The sequence below is a fragment of the Heteronotia binoei genome, chromosome 3 (genome assembly GCF_032191835.1).
Source record: "Heteronotia binoei isolate CCM8104 ecotype False Entrance Well chromosome 3, APGP_CSIRO_Hbin_v1, whole genome shotgun sequence".
Taxonomy (NCBI): Eukaryota; Metazoa; Chordata; class Lepidosauria; order Squamata; family Gekkonidae; genus Heteronotia; species Heteronotia binoei.
In genome coordinates, this window is record NC_083225.1 from 162,055,498 (window position 1) to 162,078,654 (window position 23,157).

Sequence of the window (23,157 nt, forward strand, 5' to 3'; positions counted from 1 at the left end):
CCCCCCCCGCCCTCCACGCCCCAGCGCCTTCCCCGGGCTGCACTCGCGCGGCTTTGCCCGGCAGCCTCCGGAACAGAGCCACCCCCCCCCCCCCGGCCGGCCGCCGGGCTCCGCAGCCAGGAGGCGAGGAGGCCAAGGGGTCGCTCGCTCGCTCAGCCGCTCCTCCTGCTGCAAAGGAGGCCGAGGCGCCACTGCCAGCCGCAGTCGCCACGCCGTGCGTGTGGGCGGGAGGGAGGGAGGGAGGGAGCGGGCGAGGGGACGGCGCGGCTCCTGCCGCCCTATGGACTCCTGTGCTGGGCGCCGCCGCCGCCTCGGCCCTGAGCTCGCAGCAGCAGCAGCAGCATGTCCAACGCCGGCGGCCTCGACAAGGCGCTGAAGATGTCCCTGCAGAGGAGGAAGTCCAAGATCCACTCGGCGGCCGGTAAGGCGGAGGGAGGAGGCGGGCAGCCCCCCCCCCTCCCTTCTCCCCCCAGCCTCCCTCGGGCTGCTGCGGGCTTGGGGGGCTCCGCCTGTGCGGGACTGAAGAGCGCCTGCATCTTGCAGCTCTGGAGGGCGGGAGGGCGGGAGGAGCCGGGCTGGAGGTGAAGGGCTGCAGCACGCGCGCAATACACACATCCCCCCCCCCCCGCCCCCGAGCCGGTGAGCTCATTTTGCGACCGTGCGGGAAGGGAGTGAGGAAGGATGTGGCGGAAGTTGCAAATCTCTCCGGATCGATCGCTTTCCAGTTTCGCTTTTAGTGTCCTCCGCACCGGAGGAAGGGGGCGGGGGAGCAGATCCGGGAGGGCTGCTTGGTTGCCCGTTGCAATGACCGGCGGGATTTTGGAACTGAGCCCCTCCGCCGCCTCTAGCGTGTGTTTTAACATCCTCTGTTCAAATGCAGAGATTTGAACCTACAACTAGTGCCCGCGGTCCCAGGCGCAGGTTCAGAACACAGATCCATGCCCGGCGTCCTCCTAACCGCATCTACACACGCAGCTCGTTTGCACTCTCTGCCGGCGTGTGATGACGTTCTGTCTGTATCGCGGCCCTTCCCCGCCCACCCTAGATTTGGGAATACCGACGACTCAGCCAGGTGAGACGCCAAGTGCAAAAGACTGGGCTGCAGATCCATTCTCGGCTCAGGGTTCTCTGCCATCTCCTCTCTCCCCTCCGGAATTTAAGCTCCGCATTACCTTCAGCGATCACGGTCCCTTCCCCTGGGGGCACATCCAGTACTTGGAAACTGACACCAATCCAACTATGGCAGGCAGAAGAAGGGAGGCCTGTGGGGACCAATGGGGACCACTTGCAAATGGCACATGTAGAGTTGTGTTTAATTAGGCTTTAAATTGGGCTATGTGCATTCCTGCTTCTCAAGATGCTTAAAAATAAACTCCCCTCTTCCCCCGCCCACCCACCAGGCACACCAAGAACTCATCAGGTCTTAGTTTCTAGACTGCTACACTGCCTGATCTGGGCAAAGCAGCTCTCCCCAAGCTTCAGATGAACGTGTGTTCTGGCTTCCAGTTCTTCTGCTCAGGTCATTTGTTTGCAGGGTTTCTTGACTTTTTGGTTCACCTTCTAAGTGTCACCATAATCTCGTTTTCAACAAATGTAGCCATCTGCTCAGTGGATAAGAGCATCACAGTCCTCACATGGGTATGCGTTTGCAGCGTGGAAGTATATTTGAGTTGAGATGAAATGCTCTTAAAGCTGGTTTTGGTTGGAGCGATCCATCCTGCCTTTGGCTCCCAGTCCTCTTAGTCCAGAGGTTTCAAACTCATTTGTTCCAAGGGTCGGATCTGAGGTAAATGTCGCTTTCCAGGCCATGTGTACCATAAAATGTAGTGCCAGGTACCAGAGATATGAACTTTACCAAGGACACAGGCAACTCCAATTAACAAGATTATGTTTTATTCCAAATACAAACATGCTTAAAACATTAACATTCTTACACTATTTCCTTACAGTAGCTCCCTGATGCCCAGCTTCCCACTTCCACCACCCTGCTATGCATTAGCACTGGGACAGCATACAAGGACATAATACACAGCCTCTGTCATCTGGCAGTAAAGGCAAGTAGTTGCTCACGGGATAGATAAGAGCTCTGGATAGGCCAGTTCTGGCCCATGGGCCGGATGTTTGCCACCTATCTTAGTCTTGGCTAATTTAGTTCCCTTCACTCAAATACTAAGGGTCAAACTATGTGGAGTGAGCCAGGGCAGTGTACAGGTTAAAGTGTCATAGAGACCTACGTTTGAATCTTCGTGTTACCATGGAAAGTCGCTGAGTGACCTTGGGCTAGTCACATACTCCTCATCTAACCTACTGCGCAGGGTTATTGTGAGAATAACATGGAGCCAAGGAGAAGGATGTAAGCTGCTTCCTCCATTGGGGAGAAAGGCAATGGGATAAATGAAGTCGAGGGAAAGTCCATTTTTGGTAGGGTTGCCAGCTCTTTGTTAGGACATACCTGGAGATTTTGAGGGTGGAGCCTGTAGAGGGCAGAGTTTGGGGGGGAGGGACCTCACCAGGGTATAATGTCATAGAGTCCACCTTCCAAAGGGGCTATTTTTTCCAGGTGAACTGATCTCTGTCATCTGGAGATCAGCTGTAATCTGGGAGATAGCAAGCTGCCACCTGGAGGTTGTATAAATAAAAAACCTCTAAGAGACACCATAAATTTTAAACAAGACAGTGTAATGTAGAGGTCAGTAGTGTTCTGGCAAAGCTTGCACATAGAACTTCAAATGAACAAAAGCATGTAGCAAAAAGACATTCACAGAAGACAGTTCAAAAACAGTCTTTCCGATCACAAAGGAGTAACAATATTCCAGTATTTAGTTCAAAGAATTAAAGGAAGTCCTTCCAAAGATGTCTGTTCTAGATATCAAGACATTTCATCCGTCTTTCTTCAGTTTGGAGGCTTATTTATCACTGGAATCCAATCTTTACAATACATTCATAGAAGACCAACAAGGTTCAGAACATGTCTGTTAGATTTTCAGGCTGAACCTCCTTCCCCAGATCATTTCTTCAACAAAAATCACACCAGCATCCCACATGCAATTACCTGCATGGGGGTGGTGGGGAGAAATATATTTTGTGTCTGCTGGTTTTCCTTACAGTAGTGGCCCAGGCTAGCTTGGCCTTATCAGATCTCAGAAGCTAAGCAGGGTTGACTCTGGTTAGGATCTGAATGGAATACTTTATCCCATTCCTCATTCCTTTTCCTGTTTAAAACCAATAAAACTTTTTAAAAACCAGGATCTGAATGGAAGACTGCCAAAAAATTATAGAGTCGCTATGCAGAGGAAGGCAATGGCAAGCCACCTCTGTTCGTCTCTTGCCTTGAAAATCTTATGGGGTTGCCATAATTGGCTGTGACTTGACAGCTCTTTAAACACACACACAAACAAGAGAGGTAACAACAGTTTTCAAGTGCACCTCTGTTATGGGAATGGCACAAGAGGAATTAGCCCCCTTCCCCTCAACGTTAAAAAAAAAAAAGTGAGGTCCAGCCAGTGATCTCTCACATAAGATGTCATGGGGCCTCAAGTTCACCTTGGGAGGGAACAAGTCTTCCTAGAGCTGGAACTAGTCTCAAATGAGAGGTAAGCAGACAGAGTCTGCTTGCCGGGGGTGGGGGTTTGACATGAACACAGTGCCCACACCACTAATGGCCAGCTCTCTGTATTTGGAGGGCATACAGCATTTGCTGAGTAACTTTCCATTCCTCTCGCCTCCTACTTCCCTTTCCCATAGTTGAGAAGATCATTCCTCACTGAAGAGGAACAGCTGTGCAGGTTGGTAGGCTGGAGAGTGGAGGGACCAGGGGGTGAAAATGAGTCCCTTCCTCTGCAGAATTACACTTGAAGAAGTAGGAGGAGGAGCAGTTTCGTCCCTTTGTGCATACCCTTTCTGATCATGGCTGTTTGTATTGTGTGAATCCCACAATCATGGGAATTATCTTTCCACAGATGAGAAGGGGCTGCAGGAACAGGGAGGAATGCAGGAAAACTCCAGTCCATCTCCATTCAAGGACTGTTAGGATACATTGCAATAGTGGTGGAAACTGATGTTAAGTTGCAACTGATTTATGGCGACCCCTGCAGGATTTCCAAGGCAAGAGACATTTAGAGGTGGTTTGCCATTGCCTGCCTCTGTGTTGGGACCCTGGTATTCCTTAGTGGTCTCCCATCCAGATACTAACCAGGGCTGACCTTGCATAGCTTCCAAGATCTGATGAGGTTAGGGTGTATGGCAGTAAAAGCAGCAAAAGGCATTTTGATATCTCACACCAGAAGATTGCAGTGCCCCCTAACAAGGGTGCTGTCCTTTGGGACACTCCTCTAGGGGAGGCAGTGTGAAAGAACAGAGGCTGCCAAGAGCACATGCCTCCCCTTGTATAGCTTCCGTTTATTTTAACAACATCCCAGTGGAATGTATCCCATGTCAGTTAATGAGAGGGAAAGAGCCGGTGTCATATGGTGGTTGATGTGCCGGATTAGGCTCTGGTAGCCCAAGGTTCAAATAGGGGGATCTTCTGTAAAGCTCATTGGTTGATTTGGGCCCAGTCACGATGTTTCCTCACAGGGTTGTTGTGAGGGCATAAAGTTGGAGGAAGGGTGGGATGGAAGTTGTCACTCTGCCATGAATTTCTCTGAGTCGCTCTCCTTCAGACTAATCCAGCTCCCGGGATTATTGTGAGGGATGAACTCCATCCATCATCCTTGGAAGAAGTGCATGATTTTTTTTTTAAAAATGGGTTTTGTACCTCAGGGCCCTCAAACGTATGGGTCAGGTCTCTCTTTCTCCCATCTGTCTGCCATTCACACCACCCAAAATATGCTGTCCTGCATGGCTGCCTGCTTCTATCCAAGAGCCTCAGGGTTTGAGATTGGAAGTTTTAAATGGAATTACTAGGGGCTAAAGGTGGGATGCCCTGACCGGATAGCTCAGGCTAGCCTGATCTCGTCAGACCTCAGAAGCTGAGCAGGGTCAACCCTGGTCAGTATTTGGATGAGAGACCACCAGGAAATATCAGGTTCACTGTGTGGAGCCAGACAATGGCAAACCACCTCTGAATGTTTCTTGCCTTGATAACCCTACAGGGTTGACATAAGCCAGCTTTAATTTGATGGCAAAAAAGTGGGTCCTGTGTACGTGTTCTTCCGCCACTGATCTCTGATTTTCCTGGGTGCTGTTGAGCTCTAGAATCAAGCTCGCATCTTGTCTGCAGGCATAGATTTTCGGAGTTGGCTGGAATGGGGCAAATAGGTTTAGAAGAGTGTATGCTGAAGACAGGACTCAGTAGAGATGTGAGGTTCCCAGGAGGGGGGCAGCCAAGGACAGTGCTGTCTGTTGCCCTTCTGGCTTCTTTCAATTCACAGGGGAAAATGCCCCCCGCCATAAAATAGTTTCCTCATATTTCAGTGAAGAAAGGTCTGCTGAGGGCATCTGCTAGGTGGAATCACATCTGCAAAGTCATTTGAAAAACACCGGCACAATTTCTGTGAGCTAATGTATCTGCATTGAGACCTATCTGTACAAAATACTGTTAATGGCCAAAAAAAATCCAAGACTTCTGGGAACCGCTGAAAACTGGCTGTAGTCCTGAAATTTTGGTTAGATGTTTGAAATGCATATGTGGAATTTCTAAAAGATCTGTGGGACTTTCCCTTATCAGTTAGAATTCTTTGAAAATAATTCCAGGTACCTGTGACTCTGCATTATACTGAATCTGAATGCTAACTTGTGACACAAAAACTCAGTGGTGTTCCCTGCCTTGCTATTTGATCCTTTAACTGGAAATGTTGGAGATTGAACATGTGCTAACATTAAACTAATGTGCTAACATTAGTCCCATTCTCATCAAAAGGTGTCACCTTGAATTCTCTCTCTGCCATTCTCATACCTTGTCCGTAAAATAGTGCTGGCTCCCAAAAATTAGGCCGTCACTGAGAAAGTTCAAGGTTTTTGCAGTCCTGCTGAAGTTCTTTCATAGGTGGTTTGATGGTCTCTGATGCTAATCCTCTCCCCCCCCCCCCCCCGGCCAAAATTGTAGGACAGTGTACATCTACTAGAAAATGAAACATTTTCACATTCTTGCAGCTTGGATTTAGGCTTAGATTTCATTATGTTGGTTTGATTCAATTTCTGTGTCAATTCTTGCTACCTGTTGTAAATCTTTGGGAGGGCAAAAGTTGTGTGTGCGTTCTGTGCTGTCCTGTTGCTTCTGACATACAGTGACTTTGTGAATGAATGACCTACAAAACATCCTAGCAATGATAGCCTTGCTCAGGTACTGCATATTGAAGGCTGTAGCTTAATTTACTGAGAGTCAATGTGTCTCATGTTGGTTCTTCCTTTTTTCCTGCTGCCTTTTCTTAGCATTATTGTCTTTTTGAGTGAATCTTGGTCTTCTCATGATGTGACCAAAGTACAATTGTCTCTGTTTAGACTCAGAGCAAAAGGTAACAATCTAACAAAGTAAGAGAGCCAGCATGGTGTAGTGGTTAAGAGCAGCACACTCTAATCAGGTTTGATGCCCCACTCCTCTGCTTGTAGCCAGCTGGGTAACCTTGGGTCAGTCACAGTTCTCTCAGAGCTCTCCCAGCCACACCTGCCTCACAGGGGGTCTGTGTAGTGAGGACAGGGTATAAATTCTTCTTCTTCTTTTCCTTCCTCCTCCTCCTCCTTCCTCAGTCTTTCCCCAAAACCCTCCTTACTACAGCTTCTGTTCCACATGGCTTTTGTGCATGCAGGCCCCATGATCCACAGCTGGTCAAAGGTGACTCCTCCTTCCTTTGTGAGCAGCAGAAAAAGCTGGTAGAATCCAAACCATTGGATAGCTATATTTGCTTATTGTTTTGGTACTGTACTAGTGAGGGGCACTACTGGACGTTTTGTAGAGGAATAAAGGGATTTCAGTGGAGTACAGGCATGGCAAAATTCCCAACATGGGTCAAAAGCTTGTTTCTGGAGACATTCAAGATTAACTGCCTGGCCTTGTACAGTGTTAAGGACAACTTAGCATATTAAAGCCAATGGATATTTGGATGCCCAGTTCTGTGCAAGACTGTATTTTCAGAAGCTTTGTTTCAGCAATGCTTTTCTGTTGTTAAAGGAGGATGCCTGAGTACTACCAGTCTGCTCAGGAAAGTTTCAAGTATTTCTCCAGCCAAGGGGATCCTTTCTCCAGTGGAAAAGCCCCTTCCTGCAGCATAAGACTTATTAGGCTTCATGAAGGCTTCAAAGTTTTCCTTAGCAGGCTGCTAGGATACAAGCCAGAGGTTAAAAGCCTACTTAGCTGTTGGTCCCTGTAATAGTTTGTAAGAAACTTTTGTGCAGACCTAAATAAGCTGAACAGCCACTGAGCTTGTAAGAATCCCTCATGGAGAGCCAGCAAGGTTTCCTTGAGGAGTGATCACATGTCGTCTGAAACATGCTGAGGTCAGAGGTGTCAAACTCATTTGTTATGAGGGACGGTTCTTACATCATTGTCACTTTGTTGGTGTGGGCCATGCATGCCATAAAATGTAATGCCAGGTACCTCAAAATGCAAACAAAAGCAATTGATTCCTAGCAGTGAAAGCAATTGATTTACTGGAGAGCCCACAAAAGCCCCAAGAAATGTATTTAATCAAATTCAAGATTAGGTTTTTCCCCAAGGGATACCATAAAAGGGGGAGTACCTTGTATTTCCATACCTACAGGTTACTTGTGGGCCAGGTTAAAGCCCTGAATGGGCCAGTTCTGGCCCCCAGGCCTTATGTTTGACACCCTTGATACATCTTCCAAACGCCGCTCTTATTGGTTAGCTACAAAGGAATCATTTTTTTAAAGTAATCAGATTTTATTAATTAAAAAACCTCAGTTATATGAAGTGCCCCTTCAAACAACACAAATAAACATACTGAGACTTCCACTCCTACACACTTCACAAAATCTCTAGCCCTATAGCAAACATAGCTTGGTTATCTGAGTTTTTAAAAAAAGTACAATGCATAAAAGAAGGATTTTTTGGATTAAGCATTAGAAATATGACACAGCAGACTGTGCATTAGTACTGAGCAAAGTGTGACACCCCCCCCCCCTCTGCAACCTGCCCTGTAAGTGGTTCTTTTTTAGAGATCTTCTAGCACCCGCTGAATAATCTTTATTCCAAAAAGGCTTTTTTGAATTTTGACCCCAGTACTTTAAAAATGTAGTATTGTAGCCGGATTCGTTCGTTATGAAATTATTTTAAAAGTAGAAATATGCAAATACAAACATCTACTATTTATTAAGAAAGTACAAGTACAACACAATCAATTCTCAATCGATCTTAAAAGTTTCTACGCTGAAAACCATGTTGCTCTCTGAGGCTACTGGATTTTAATTGCTTTGCTATATCCTGGCTACCCTCTGAAATCACCAGTGGTTACTGGGCAAAACAGTAGTAACAATTTTAATAGAACAGTAGTAATGATTTAAGAATTAGGTGTTAAATAATGACCAGAGATGAATAAGACAGCAATACAAAGAGGGACATTTTCATACAACAGTAAATTTATTTAGAAAAAAAATTGTATGCCGTCTCTCAGTGCTGGTTCCAGGTTTTGGAAAGCCTTGGACTGATTGTGCCCAGGGACCCCCCTCTGCCTACCATCGCCCCTCCATGCTTCCTTTTACACCCACCCACCTGGAAAACCAGAACAGCAATGCAACAGTTCAAAACCAGCCTATCAACAATTTGCCTTATCGTCCCTGTAGCTTGAAAGAGCTCTGCTCAGATACTGCTATCAGAAGCATCATATTTGAAAGCAAGGAAGCCTGCAGTTCCTTCCTTTCCACTCCTAAACCAGAGGTGATCCCAGCCGCTGTTTCTGCCAGATTAGTGAGATCCAACATTTCCTGTAATAAACCCATATCCCTTCAAAAAAAGTGCTTGATTCAAGGTCCTGATCTCTCCTCCCCCCACCCCCCATCCCCACACACCCATGCTCTCTTCTTCCCTTCGATTTGGACCGTGCCATAACAGTTTTGAAATATGAAACGCAACCAGGTCTTGGCCCCATGAAAACATGAAGCTGCCTTATACCCATCTCTCTAGTGCAGGGGTGGCCAAACTGTGGCTCAGGAGCGACATGTGGCTCTTTCACACACATCGAGAGAGAGAAAGAGATTGAGTTTCTTGATGCTCTTTCTGTGCTATGGAGCAGATGGTCTCAGAACCTACCAGGGGTGGGGCGATCCTGGATTTGGTCCTAAGTAATGCCCAAGACTTGGTGAGAGATCTAAAAGTGATTGTGCCGCTTGGGAGCAGTGACCATAATGTTATTGATTTCACCGTTTGTATAAATAGGGAGTTGCCCAAAAAGACCGCCACAACCACGTTTAACTTTAAAAGGAGTAAATTCACTGAGATGAGGAGGCATGTGAGGAGGAAACTGAAAGGAAAGGTAAATACGGTCAAAACCCTTGGGGAAGCTTGGAGACTATTTAAAACTATAATCCTAGAAGCTCAGATAAAATACATACCACAAGTTAGGAAAGGCACAAACAGGCATAAGAAAAGGCCTGCATGGTTAACAAATAAAGTAATGGAAGCTGTAAAAGGTAAGAAGGACTCCTTTAAACGGTGGAAAACCAGTCCAAGTGAGATTAGTAAAAGGGAACACAGGCTGTGGCAAATCAAATGCAAGACTGTGATCAGGCAGGCAAAAAGGGACTATGAGGAGCATATTGCAAAAAAACATAAAGACCAACAATAAAAATTTCTTCAAATATATTAGAAGTAGGAAACCAGCCAGGAAGGAAGTGGGACCCTTGGATGACCATGGGGTAAAAGGCTTACTGAAGGAGGTTTGGGAAATGGCTGAGAAGCTGAATGAATTTTTTGCCTCCGTCTTCACTGTGGAAGATGAGAACTTTTTGCCCGCCCCAGAACCACTAATTTTGGAAGGGGTGTTGAAAGACCTGAGTCAGATTGAGGTGACAAAAGAGGAGGTCCTACAACTGATAGACGAATTAAAAACTAATAAGTCACCAGGTCCGGGTGGCATACATCCGAGAGTTCTGAAGGAACTCAAAGTTGAATTTGTGGATCTTCTAACAAAAATCTGTAATCTTTCATTGAAATCTGCCTCCGTTCCTGAGGACTGGAAGGTAGCAAATGTCACCACCATCTTTAAAAAGGGTTCCAGAGGAGATCCAGGAAATTACAGGCCAGTCAGTCTGACTTCAATACCGGGAAAGTGGTAGAAAGCATTATCAAGGACAGAATGAGTAGGCACATTGATGGACACGGGTTATTGAGGAAGACTCAGCATGGGTTCTGTAAGGGAAGATCTTGCCTCACTAGCCTGTTTCTTTGAGGGGGTGAACAAACATGTGGACAAAGGAGACGCGATAGATGTTGTTTACCTTGACTTCCAGAAAGCTTTTGATAAAGTTCCTCATCAAAGGCTCCTTAGAAAGCTTGAGAGTCATGGAGTAAAAGGACAGGTCCTCTTGTGGATCAAAAACTGGCTGAGTAATAGGAAGCAGAAAGTGAGTATAAATGGGCAGTTTTCGCAGTGGAGGACGGTAAGCAGTGGGGTGCCGCAGGGCACGGTACTGGGTCCCATGCTCTTTAACTTGTTCATTAATGATTTAGAGTTGGGAGTGAGCAGTGAAGTGGCCAAGTTTGTGGATGACACTAAATTGTTCAGGGTGGTGAGAACCAGAGAGGATTGTGAGGAACTCCAAAGGGATCTGTTGAGGCTGGGTGAGTGGGTGTCAACGTGGCAGATGCGGTTCAATGTGGCCAAGTGCAAAGTAATGCACATTGGGGCCAAGAATCCCAGCTACAAATACAAGTTGATGGGGTGTGAACTGGCAGAGACTGACTAAGAGAGAGATCTTGGGGTCGTGGTAGATAACTCACTGAAAATGTCAAGACAGTGTGCATTTGCAATAAAAAAGGCCAACGCCATGCTGGGAATTATTAGGAAGGGAATTGAAAACAAATCAGCCAGTATCATAATGCCCCTGTATAAATCGGTGGTGCGGTCTCATGTGGAGTACTATGTGCAGTTCTGGTCACCGCACCTCAAAAAGGATATTATAGCATTGGAGAAAGTCCAGAAAAGGGCAACTAGAATGATTAAAGGGCTGGAACACTTTCCCTATGAAGAAAGGTTGAAATGCTTGGGACTCTTTAGCTTGGAGACACGTCGACTGCGGGGTGACATGATAGAGGTTTACAAGATAATGCACGGGATGGAGAAAGTAGAGAAAGAAGTACTTTTCTCCCTTTCTCACAATACAAGAACTTGTGGGCATTCGATGAAATTGCTGAGCAGACAGGTTAAAACGGATAAAAGGAAGTACTTCTTCACCCAAAGGGTGATTAATATGTGGAATTCACTGTCACAGGAGGTGGTGGCGGCCACAAGCATAGCCACCTTCAAGAAGGGTTTAGATAAAAATATGGAGCAGAGGTCCATCAGTGGCTATTAGCCACAGTGTGTGTGTGTGTGTGTGTGTGTGTGTGTGTGTGTGTATATATATATATATATATATATATATATATATATATATATATATATATATATATATATATATATAAATATATATTTGTATGTATATCTATCTATCTATCTATCTATCTATCTATCTATCTATCTATCTATCTATCTATCTATCTATCTATCTATCTATCTATCTATCTATCTAAAAATTGCCACTGTGTGACACAGAGTGTTGGACTGGATGGGCCATTGGCCTGATCTAACATGGCTTCTCTTATGTTCTTACATCGTGTGGCTCTTGAAGCCCCCACCAGAGAAGGCATTTGTCTCTTGAAACCATTTCTTCAAGCCATGCCAGTAAGTGGCTTGGAGAATGCATTTAAAGTTCAAGTTGCTTTCTTTCCACCTCTCTCTCTCCCTCCCCACCTATTTTCCTTCCTTCCTTCCCTCAGACATCTGATGTTCAGAGAAGGAGCCAGGCTTTATCTGAAAGAGGTTGTGTGTCTGGTGGCTCTCACACATCTGACATTTATTCTATGTAGCTCTTATGTTAAGCAAATTTGGCCACCCCTACCCTAGTAGGTCCCATCTAACCCCTCCCTAAAACTTCAGGAACACCTGCAAGGAATTTTCCTCTGTGTGTTGTGCTTGGGGGCTGCATTGTGGTTGCACCCCCCCCATGTCAGAATTTCAAAGGTGCCTACAAGTTCAAAAAGGCTGGAGTGCCCTGTTGTCTCTCTGAAGGAGGCCCAGTTAGGGTTGCCAAGTTTGAGTTGGGAAATACCTGGAGATTTGGGGGAAGGAGCCTGAGTTTGGGGAGAGGAGAAGCTTCAATGAGATATGACTCCAGAGCCTCGTGCACGGGGGAGGGATGACGAGGGAACACGCGTGCCCACAGAGAGGGCTCTGAGTGCCGCCTCTGGCACCCGTGCCATAGGTTCACCACTACTGGGTTACTGGGTTAGGCTGTCTCCTGGGGAGGGGGAATGATTCCAGGGCTGCTTGCCTTAACTGTAGCAAGAGAGTAACTGCCTGCTCTGTTTTAGGAGGTACCCAGAGGTGGTTTAACTGCTCAAGGATGAGGTGGTTGCCATTGTATTCCTGGGGACAAACTCTGAAGGCCTTCTGATCTCTTCTGGCTATCCAGGACATTGACTCCTCTGCCAGGGGGTGGGGGGGGGAAAGCAGAGAAATAAGAGATGGGGCAACATGAAGATGAGAAATATCCTGGCCAGCACCTGATAATTTCCACATGCTTATAGGTAAGCTGCTCAAGAGGTGGGCAAGAATATTACTTTCCCAAGGGCAGCTATCCCCCACCCTTTTCTGGCCTTGCCCTCAAATTTGGCTTAGCTTTTGCCTGGCAGAAGCTGAATCCTTCTCTCCACAGTACTGTGCCTTGAACTGGTCATAACTGAGGCCTTCAATTGATTCTGATATAAATGATTCTCTAAGAAGCCTGCCTCCCTTTTCTGTGGAAGCCACAGACTGCTAAGACATTCCTCCTTCCCTTCCTGGCTCTTTTAAGGTCCCTAAAAATAAGGCATTGTCAATAGCACACGGGGTGGTTGCAAAGTGCTTTTCCCCTTTCTTCATCAAGAAGACCGCTGAAGGCTGGCAGAAATACAGAGGTCAAATGCTAGCTTTGTTAATATTGATCAAAATAAAGGAGTGCTGTTGCAATCTTTTGTGATCACTCTCCTTTGGAAGGCAGCACACTGCCACAGCAAAGCCATACTTACAGTATCTCTTTTCTAGATCTTCAAAACTGAATGGTAAATGTTAGATTTGAATGGTATCAGGCTGACTGGGAAATATTATCTGTCTGCTTTTCTCAACATGGCTGGTCATCAGACTTGGAGAAGGTGCTGTGCCCCTCTATTAATATCTTACTAAACAATATTAAAATCTGTGTAGTAGATACTTTCAGGAAACACTGTTGCCTGATGCAGATGTAGATGTATGCTGTGGGTCATGCTTTAGGGATCCAGTACTAGCCCAAACGTGTTTCCTTTCTGCTCTCCTGCCCTTTTCAGATTATCTGGTCCGTTTCCTCTTTTTAAAGCAAACACAACAACTAGGCTCTCATTTCTTTAACTCTCTAATTTTTAAAGAATCTCCCAATAGTTTTTAAATACATCTTGCACAACGCTAACTGTGGTGAATGCTAAACAGGTTTCCACTGAGCCAGTAATGGAGGCCAGATTTTGAGGTGCATAGCCCTGTTGGGGCTAGACCAGGTGGGATATTGCCTATTGGGAAATAATTCTCCATGTAAAATCCTGTCCTCTTTGCATGTAGAAAATTAGAATATTACAGGGAAGGCTAAGCTAGAACACCATGACTTGGCTGGCTCAGGCTAGCCTGATCTCGTCAGATCTCAGAAGCTAAGCACAGTTGGCCCTGGTCAGTACTTTAATGGGATACCACTGAAAAACTCCAAGATTGCTATGCAGAGGCAATTGCAGAGCCAGATCTGTTTATCTCTTGCCTTGAATACCCTATGGGGTTGCTGTAAGTTGGCTCTTCCTTGATGGCTCTTTCTTTTCAACACCACCAGCCTAGAACAGTTTTCCTGATGTACTAGTTTGGCAAGAAGCAGCAGAAAAGATTGGATTTATACTCTGCCCTTCTCTCAGAGTATCAGAACGGTATACATTCTCCTTCCCTTCCTCTCCCCTCAATAGACACTCTGTGAGAGGATAGGTGGGGCTGAGAGAGCTGTGAGAGAACTGTGACTGGCCCAAGGTCAACCAGCTGGCTGCATGTGGAGGAGTGGGGAATCAAACCCTGTTCTCCAGATTAGAATCTGCTGCTCTTGACCACTACACCAAAGTGGCTCTCAGTGCACTGTCTCTGCACAATCCTATTGGAAAGTGCCACTGCACTATGGAACCATTCTTTAATTACATAGGCATAGAAGAAGAAGAAGATGATATTGGATTTATATCCCGCCCTCCACTCCGAAGAGTCTCAGAGCGGCTCACAATCTCCTTTACCTTCCTCCCCCACAACAGACACCCTGTGAGGTTGGAGGGGCTGGAGAGGGCTCTCACAGCAGCTGCCCTTTCAAGGACAACCTCTGCCAGAGCTATGGCTGACCCAAGGCCATTCCAGCAGGTGCAAGTGGAGGAGTGGGGAATCAAACCCGGTTCTCCCAGATAAGAGTCCGCACACTTAACCACTACACCAAACTGGCTCTGCCACTAAGTTTGGAAACTTAGGATCTGCCGCTAAGTTTGGAAACATCACTTATTATTTTGTTTTTAAACATGAGGCAACACTCAGCCATGCCGTTCTCACCCTTGCAGTTTGAGATGGATCTACTTGTTCTTGTGCCACATTACCAGAGCTTTTTTTGTAGCAGGAGCTCTATTGCATATTAGGCCACACACCCCTGATGTAGCCAATCCTCCTGGAGCTTACAGTAGGCCCTGTATTAAAAGCCCTGTGAGCTCTTGGAGGATTGGTTACATTGGGAGGCAGGGTGGCCTAATATGCAAAGGAGTTCCTGCTACAAAAAAAGCTCTGGTTTTTGTGCCACATTACCATTCTGAACATAAAGATCAATCCAAAGAACTGCTTGGTAGTGAAGTAAGGACTGTACATCATTACAGTATATACTAAATACCATCTTGTGCATACTTTGACATCTGTCCAGATTGCAGTTTAAAATACGTGTGCAAACAAGTCATCATCGGTGGGGAGGGCGGGATATAAGTGGAAAAAATAAATAAATAAATCTGGACCAACTGTGCATTGACAGGACTGAACACATGACAACCTCTGCGTAAGTCACCTAGTAATCATTTCCCCCAGATAAAAGAGAGTATGTGTAACTGGGCTGTTATTCTTTTGCCAGTCAAGTGAAGTTGAAGTTTATTACTTATGTAGTGCATTTTATGTAACTGCTCCTCCAAGGAGCTCAGGGCGATGCACATTGTTCTTCCCTCCTCCATTTTATCCTCACAAGAACCCTGTCAGATAGGTGTGGCTGAGAGTATGTTAGAAGAAGAAGAAGATATTGGATTTATATCCCGCCCTCCACTCCAAAGAGTCTCAGAGTGGCTCACACTCTTCTTTACCTTCCTCCCCACAACAGACAACCTATGAGGTGGGTGGGGCTGGAGAGGGCTCTCACAGCAGCTGCCCTTTCAAGGACAACCTCTGCCAGAGCTATGGCTGACCCAAGGCCATGCCAGCAGGTGCAAGTGGAGGAGTGGGGAATCAAATCCGGTTCTCCCAGATAAGAGTCCGCACACTTAACCACTTCACCACACTGGCTCTCCATACTAGCCCAAGTATGCCCAGCAGGCCTCCATAGCAGAGTGGAGATTTGAACTGGGATGTCCCAGATCCTAATCTAACACTTTAATCACTGGTTAAGGTAGTGGTTATTGCCTCTGGAGGACAGTTTTTTTGCATTCACAGCCTGCTCTTTATCCTTGGAGCTCCAGGTGAACAAATGCAACAATAACAATAAAACCAAGGCATGCAGGTGATTTTTGATCTACTCATTTGTGTGTTTGGTAGCATCCTGACAAGCAGAAATGGAATGCCATCTCCCTTCCAAGAAAAGCGTCAGCTACTAAACACATCAGGCTACTTTGGAATTGCACTGGAGCAAGACCAGTAAAAAATATTGGCAATCCTGAGTACTCCACCCTCCTGAACTTGCTGATGTGTGCACATTAGTATCTCCATGGGTCTCTCCATGACCTGCTTCATACATCGGATGTAGGAGTCTCTGGCTCACAGCTGCTCCTGCCACACAGGCCTTTTGGAAGCAAAAAAATAATAATTGCATTTTCTGATGCTGTATCCCCCTCCACAGGCCTGTGCACTTGCAACAAGATGCATGTCATTGGTCCTCTCCCAACAGTAGGCAGAGAAGGAGCCAGGCTTTATCTGAAAGAGGTTGTGTGACCTTGTCTGCAGCACGTAAAGGGCAGCCTGTTCAAATGAATGCCTCACCACTCAAAATCTCTTTGGGCATCCCTGTGGTGGACCAGCGTTAGCAGCTGGCCTCTCTGGTGTCAACTATGAATTGGATTTGCCTGCCCTTTGGGCTGACATATATTAAGCTTTCTTCTCTGTCTGTTTGCATTTGCTCTGGATCCTAACCCTCCCCCTCAGATCATTTGGGAGGGGACGCAAGAGCTGTGATGTGTAGCCATATAAAAGCTTTATACATAAGAGTTTCCAAGATACCTCTCCAAGATACCTTTGTAGGCTTTTCTAGAAGGGAATGCAAAAGAGTTTTCTGATTTCAACACTTTTTGAACACATAATTTACTGGAGCAATTGTGCACCCCTATATCATGCATAAGTTAAAACAGTGGCAGGTTCCTGAAAGCTGTTTGTCCCAGCTCAAAAGACAATGCCATCTCTCCCTGCTCCTGACCAGTTACACAATCTGTACTACACTGAGCAAGCAAAGAGTAGTTGCACTCCAAAATAAGTGCAAGTAGAGTACAGACCTTCAGAGGATCGTTCATGGAATTTTGGGAGGCTGAATGTTACAGTCCTACAGGCCACAGCCTAGTACCAAGAGGTAGACTGGCACCATGGCAACTTGTGGGATACCCCAATTTTACTGAGCCTGTGGGCTCTTCTAGAGAGTTGAGAACAGGGAGTGGGTGCCACTGCACTGCACAATGGTTGCCATGGGGCATTGAGATGAATCACAAAATTTAGGGAGTTTGCAAGCCAATGATCACTCTGTTTCCAAATATGTACACCCTGCAGACATAAAGGTGAGATGGCTCAAGAGTCCTTCTGAAACACCACCTGCTTCAGTGAGAGAGGAGGCTGGCTATTTAGTTTGGGGAAGGGGTGCTTTTGGGAAGAATCAAATGAGTGCTAGAAAACCCACTGATGGACACTGTGTTGGAGATTACTGCACTATATTGTAGCAGTTTCTCTCCTTACTTTAGTTGTTCATTGTTCTATGCCACCCTTCATATTTATTTATGTATTAGAATTGTTTAATGTCACTTTATACTGTGCTTTACACACAAGTTTACATGTAGGTTTACAAGTAGTTTAATACAACAAAATCAAAAAAGCCATCAAAAGAAATCCAAACATCACCTAATTATCCTAAATCTCCTTCAGCCAAATGCTATTCTAAGGAGGAAGATCTCATCTTCTATGGAAACTTAAATATAGCTTTCCTGACAAGAAGGTGGAGGCCACCATCAACAAAGCTCTGATTTATATTAGAAAAAGTGGCTGAGGCTACAAGATTAATTTTAGACCCCTTACCATGACAGATATGTTGATTGCCAGTCAGATAAGGAAACGTACACCCTTCTAAGTCCATTGATAACACTTAGAAGTATGTAACTGATCTCAGTTATGACTTGGATGGCCCAGGCCAGCCCAATCTCATCACAGTCAGTTTGGTGTAGTGGTTAAAAGCAGTGAACTCTAATCTGGAGAACCAGGTGTGATTCCACATGCAGCTGCTGGTGTGACCTTGGGTCAGTCACAGGTCTCTCAGAGCTGTTCTCTCAACTACAGTTCTTTCAGAGCTCTCTCAGCCACCGCTGGAGATTGTAAGCTGCTCTGAGACTCCAAGTAAAGGGCAGGGTATAAATCCAACTCTTCTTCTTCATCAACATCAGGGTTGGTTGTGGTTCCTATTTAGATGGGAGACCACCAAGGAAGATGGGAAACCATGCATCCACCACAAATAAGTGAATGTGCACAAGACTTGCAGGACGATGTTATTTTGCAAAAAATTAAAACACACACAACTTAGGTTAAATGCAGGAACCTACATTAGGAAAACTGATGAGACTTTAGCCACATGTCTCTTTTGTGGCAGAGTTGCCCCATATGGAACAGGATTAGATAGATCCAAGAGAAATGCAATGGGTCAGAAAGGATATTACTGAACAACGTCTGGAAAAATATTTCTAGTTCAAGACACCGCTTTTAAATGGTTGCCTTGGATATTTTAGCCACTACACATGGCTGAGGCATATTTCAGCAGGGAGGAATAGCCTGCTTTGCCAAGCTCACTCAATTGCACAGCAGAACTACTGAGCCAAGCCTCTCTTCCTATTGTTGGCTGAGGCTCCACCCCCCCCCCCCCACCAGTCCCCTGGGGAAGGAAGGAAAGAGCCAGAGCTTCCTTTGCCCAGTTTCCTGGATCCTATGGGAGAAATACAAAGAAAGCACCGATAAGACCAATGAGTGCTAATGTTTTAAGCATGATTTAAGTTTTTTTAAAAAAATGTGTTTGTGTCCTTTATAAAGCTTATATCTCTGCTACCTAATCTTAAATAGGTACACACATGGCCCAGCCCGACAAGGTCTCATTTATGTCAGATCTGGCCCTCATAACAAATTTGACACCCCTGTGTTAGCCATTTCTCCCCCCCCCATTTATTCAGTGACCCAGAGAAAAGGAAGCCCAAATGGGTTAAACAAAGGGGGGAGGGAAACCCACTGTAAATATATGGATTAAAAGAACATGATTGTGTAGCACCTAAAGGGAAAAACTGCTTGGCACGGAGGAAGCTACTGAAGGATCAGAGAGTTTCAAAAAGCCAATTAAAGGATAACGGGCCAAATTCTGAACATAAGAGATAATTATAGGCTGTGCAGGCAGGATTAGAATAGAATAGAGTAGTTGGCATGGCATGTCCTCAGGAACAAAAACGATTACAGCTCATTTGCCAGAGGAGAGAGCAAGAGAGCACAAGGCAAGGTGAGACTGAGAAGAGAAGAAAGTGGTGGAGGAAAAATGGAGACGAGGGACATGAGTGAGGAAGGGATTCAAGCCAACTGGGAGGAATAAACTCTTGGAAGCTAGAGAGGATGCTTTGTTGCCTTTGCACAGAATAGGAGGCATGGGAGACTTAAAGACTGTAATTTTGCTGGACAAATAGTAATTAAAAAGAAAAGTTATCAGCAAGTTCACAGTAGTGTTATTGTGAGGATAAGATATTAAAACCAGGTATGGTACCTGGAAGAACAGGTAGGATCCAAGGGGATAGATGGATAGATCCACTCCTTCTCCAGATGTAATGAATATCTGTGTCAGAGCTCTCCACAAGCAAGGAGACTTCTGTACCAGTGTCTCCTTTGCCATATGTGCAGAACTACATGTGCAAATTGTATATGAATGCCAAGGACTAGATCACTGATTACTTTTTAATTGATCACACGATGTTTAGATAATCAATCCACCTAATGGTGCAGTCCTAGCATACAGCTTTTAGATGATGATGATGATGATGATATTGGATTTATATCCCGCCCTCCACTCTGAAGAGTCTCAGAGCGGCTCACAATCTCCTTTACCTTCCTCCCCCACAACAGACACCCTGTGAGGTGGGTGGGGCTGGAGAGGGCTCTCACAGCAGCTGCCCTTTCAAGGACAACCTCTGCCAGAGCTATGGCTGACCCAAGGCCATGCTAGCAGGTGCAAGTGGAAGAGTGGGGAATCAAACCCGGTTTTCCCAGATAAGAGTCCGCACGCTTAACCACTACACCAAACTGGCTCTCCAGCTGATTAATTTTAATTGATAAAGTGTGGGGACATGTTTGGGCAGTTAATCTAATAAAGTGACCAAGAGCTGCTATTCTAACTTAGTTTTTGGTGTGGATAATGACTGTGAATCAGAGATGTGCACATAACAGCCAGATTTACTGCTTTTGCTTACATCTGCACTTGGCCTGGTCCTGCAGAACCACAAATTACTTTCTGCGCACAGGGGAACTTTAGAATGTGGTTTCTCTGTGTGCTGTGCAGGACTGCAAAATGGCACGTAACTTCTTGAGCTTGCACTAAGGTCTTGCTGGACTGAAGTCAGCCCCTTAATAGAAGATAAGTGGCTGAAACATTTTTCTGCCCAGAACTCTTTTTGCAAACATCTATATACATCATTATCGCCAACAGTACTTATCTAAATGGACCTAAAGCCTTCTGTGGTATAGAGGTCATCTCATCAATGAGGGATATATGAGCATATCACTGTAAATTTCTAGTAGGCATTTTTCAATTTTTGGAAGGGGTTTAGTGTATATTAGGGTTTTAATTAATGCTGTCATTGACTACTGTCTTGTCATTGTCTGGTTCTATTAATTTATTTTAATGGCTTTTTGGCCTGTATATGCCCAGGATATGTGCACTGTGTGTGTGTGCACACACAAATAGTAGAAAATCAGGGTATGACTATTATAAATAATCCCCTCTAAACTTCAAAACTCTGTGAAGCAGGAAAGTCTGAGAGTAGGAATACCATTCCTCAGGTGGGGGTGGGGGATCCCCCACTTTTGTAGACTCCTGCCTGCTGATGGCCCACTGGGCAGCAGGAAGAAATCCGCCCCCAAACAGCAATGCTGTGTGCAACATGCTGATGTCACCCAGAAGTGACATCAGCATCTCAGTGTCATTGTGTGTATGCATGCTCAACGCTGTGCTTTGGGCAGAACTCTATGGTTTGAAGCCAATTTTACCATAGAGTTTTGACCAAAAAGCAGAGCATCACCCCCAATGTCACATCTGGGTGGTATCAATGTATCTTGCAACATCCCCACACACTCCTGTAATGCCCCCTGCTGGTATGACAAAGGGATCTGGCAACCCAAGCTGAGAGCAAGAGATTGGCCCAAGATCACCAGCAAGCTTTTGTGCATGGAGTGAAGGTTTGAACCTAGGTCTCCTAGACCTTAGTATGACATCCGGTGCAACATTACTCAGTTCTATTGCTTTATGGTAAAATACTTCTTGCCACCATTGGCTTTAAATAGTTTTACATCTGTTTTAAACAAATATAATTCAAAAATATATATGCTGCTTTCAAATGTTAACTAGAGCCAGCTTTTCATCTAAAGGACACAGGAAGAGCTAGAAGCTGAAGGAAATGGAAACAAGCTTTTGGGTAATTGAGTGTACAAGCCTTACATTTGCCTGGATCTTCCAGAGGTTTTGATAATTTGTTTTGTACACATATATTTAAGCACTGCAGTATCCAGATTGTATCTGCTGTTCCCATAACACAACAGTAGCTATTTTGAAGTAATTCATCTGGAAATGATGAGTGTTTGGTCTGTGTTCTTACAGTGAGTTCTGTAGGACTTTTAAATCAAGTCTGGTGAACTGCCAGATAATCTCCAAACCTCATCAAGATGCAGCCTGTATTTTAATGTGTGAAACATCATGCAGAAGGTTTGCACTGAGAGGTGATGAATAACTGGCCTATAAAGTTACCAAAAATGTTATGAGAGTCTGTTTTTGAGGACAAATAAGGATTTGGGTTTGCTGCTGTGTTTGTTTATACAATATCATGTAGAATCCTTAGCAGAAAGTGATTAATCACACAGCCTCCTTCTAAAAAAAAAAAATCCTCACAGATCAGTCTTTAACACAAATTTATCCTGTGGTAAAGTATTAATTTTTATTATGTCCCGTTTCCCTGGGGTGCTTATAAGGTCATGAATTGTGTTTCTAAATAAAGCCCTAGAAGAATTTTTGCAGTCTGTGGAGATAATTGTGGAAAGAGTATTTTGTGTGTGTGTTTGTAACCTTCAAGTAGATTTTTCTTTAGCCACCTACAGCAAGTCAAATTTGGCAGCAGCTCAGTTAATAATAATAAACACATACAGGGAGAAAGGAAATTTGAGGAGGGAAAAAAGGGTTTTATCTGCCAATATGATGAATGTTAGTCACTGATACTCATCAGCTTCAAAACATTTTATAAAATCGATAGATGATTGTGCACTAAAGCTTTTGAAAAGTGATAAATACAACTGGAAGATAACTCCTGTTTTGTTGGTCTGTGAGGGGAGGGGCCTTTAACAGCTTCTGGGGCTATTTTAGGTCAGGGAAGCAGGATGAGAAGAAGGCTCAAGCCTCCCCAACTCAAAATTAGGGTTGCCAATCCCCAGTTGGAGGCAGGAGATCCCCCAGTTTGGAGGCCCTTCTCTGCCTCAGAGTTAGCAGATGGAGTCTGGTACTCCATTATACCCTATTGTCCCCATAGGATATAATGGAGAATTGATCCTTGGGTACATGGGGCTGTGGGGGGGACTGTTTTTTATATAGAGGCGCCAAATTTTTAGCATAGCATGTGGTGCCTCTCCTTAAAAAACCCACCGAGTTTCAAAAAGATTGGACCAGGGGGTCAAGTTCTTTGAGCCCCAAAAGAAAGGCCCCCCATCCTCTACTATTTCCAGTGAAGGGAAGGTATTTAAAAGGCATGTGATCCCTTTAAATCTGATGGCCAGAACTCACTTTGGAGTTCAATCATGCTTGTCACAAGCTTGCTCCTGGTTCCACTCCCAAAATCTCCTGGCTCCACTCCCAAAGTCCCTAAATGTCATGGTTCTGACCCAAACTGGATCCTCTCCTGTGGCTGAAAATTAAGGTTCAATACAGAACTCCCATTGCTTGCCTGGCTTGACATGATTCAGTCCAGACCCAGAAAGAGTCTAACATTTGCTTAAGCCCTCAGAACATGGCAATAGAACTACAAACGGCACAAAGCACAACTGAATGAATGTGGTTAACACCAGAATACATATAAAACCTTATTTCTTTATATAAACTATACAGTCAAAGAGGAACAGAATATACAATTTTATGCAGATGAACATATATATAAGGCATGTCAAGAGTCCAGTTACTTTCCTGTCTTCAGACATTTTCATAGGACTCTGGAGA

General features: G+C 45.1%; 1 protein-coding gene across 1 annotated transcript in view; it reads left to right on the plus strand.

The window, feature by feature from the left end:
* The first annotated feature begins 343 nt into the window (after positions 1 to 343).
* The window catches only part of ATP8A2 (ATPase phospholipid transporting 8A2), a 499,041-nt gene continuing 476,227 nt past the window's right edge, over positions 344 to 23,157 (plus strand). The window contains exon 1 of the mRNA XM_060234774.1: positions 344 to 421. Coding sequence (XP_060090757.1) covers positions 379 to 421 — 43 coding nt within the window. The 5' untranslated portion in view covers positions 344 to 378. The remainder of the gene's footprint in view (positions 422 to 23,157) is intronic.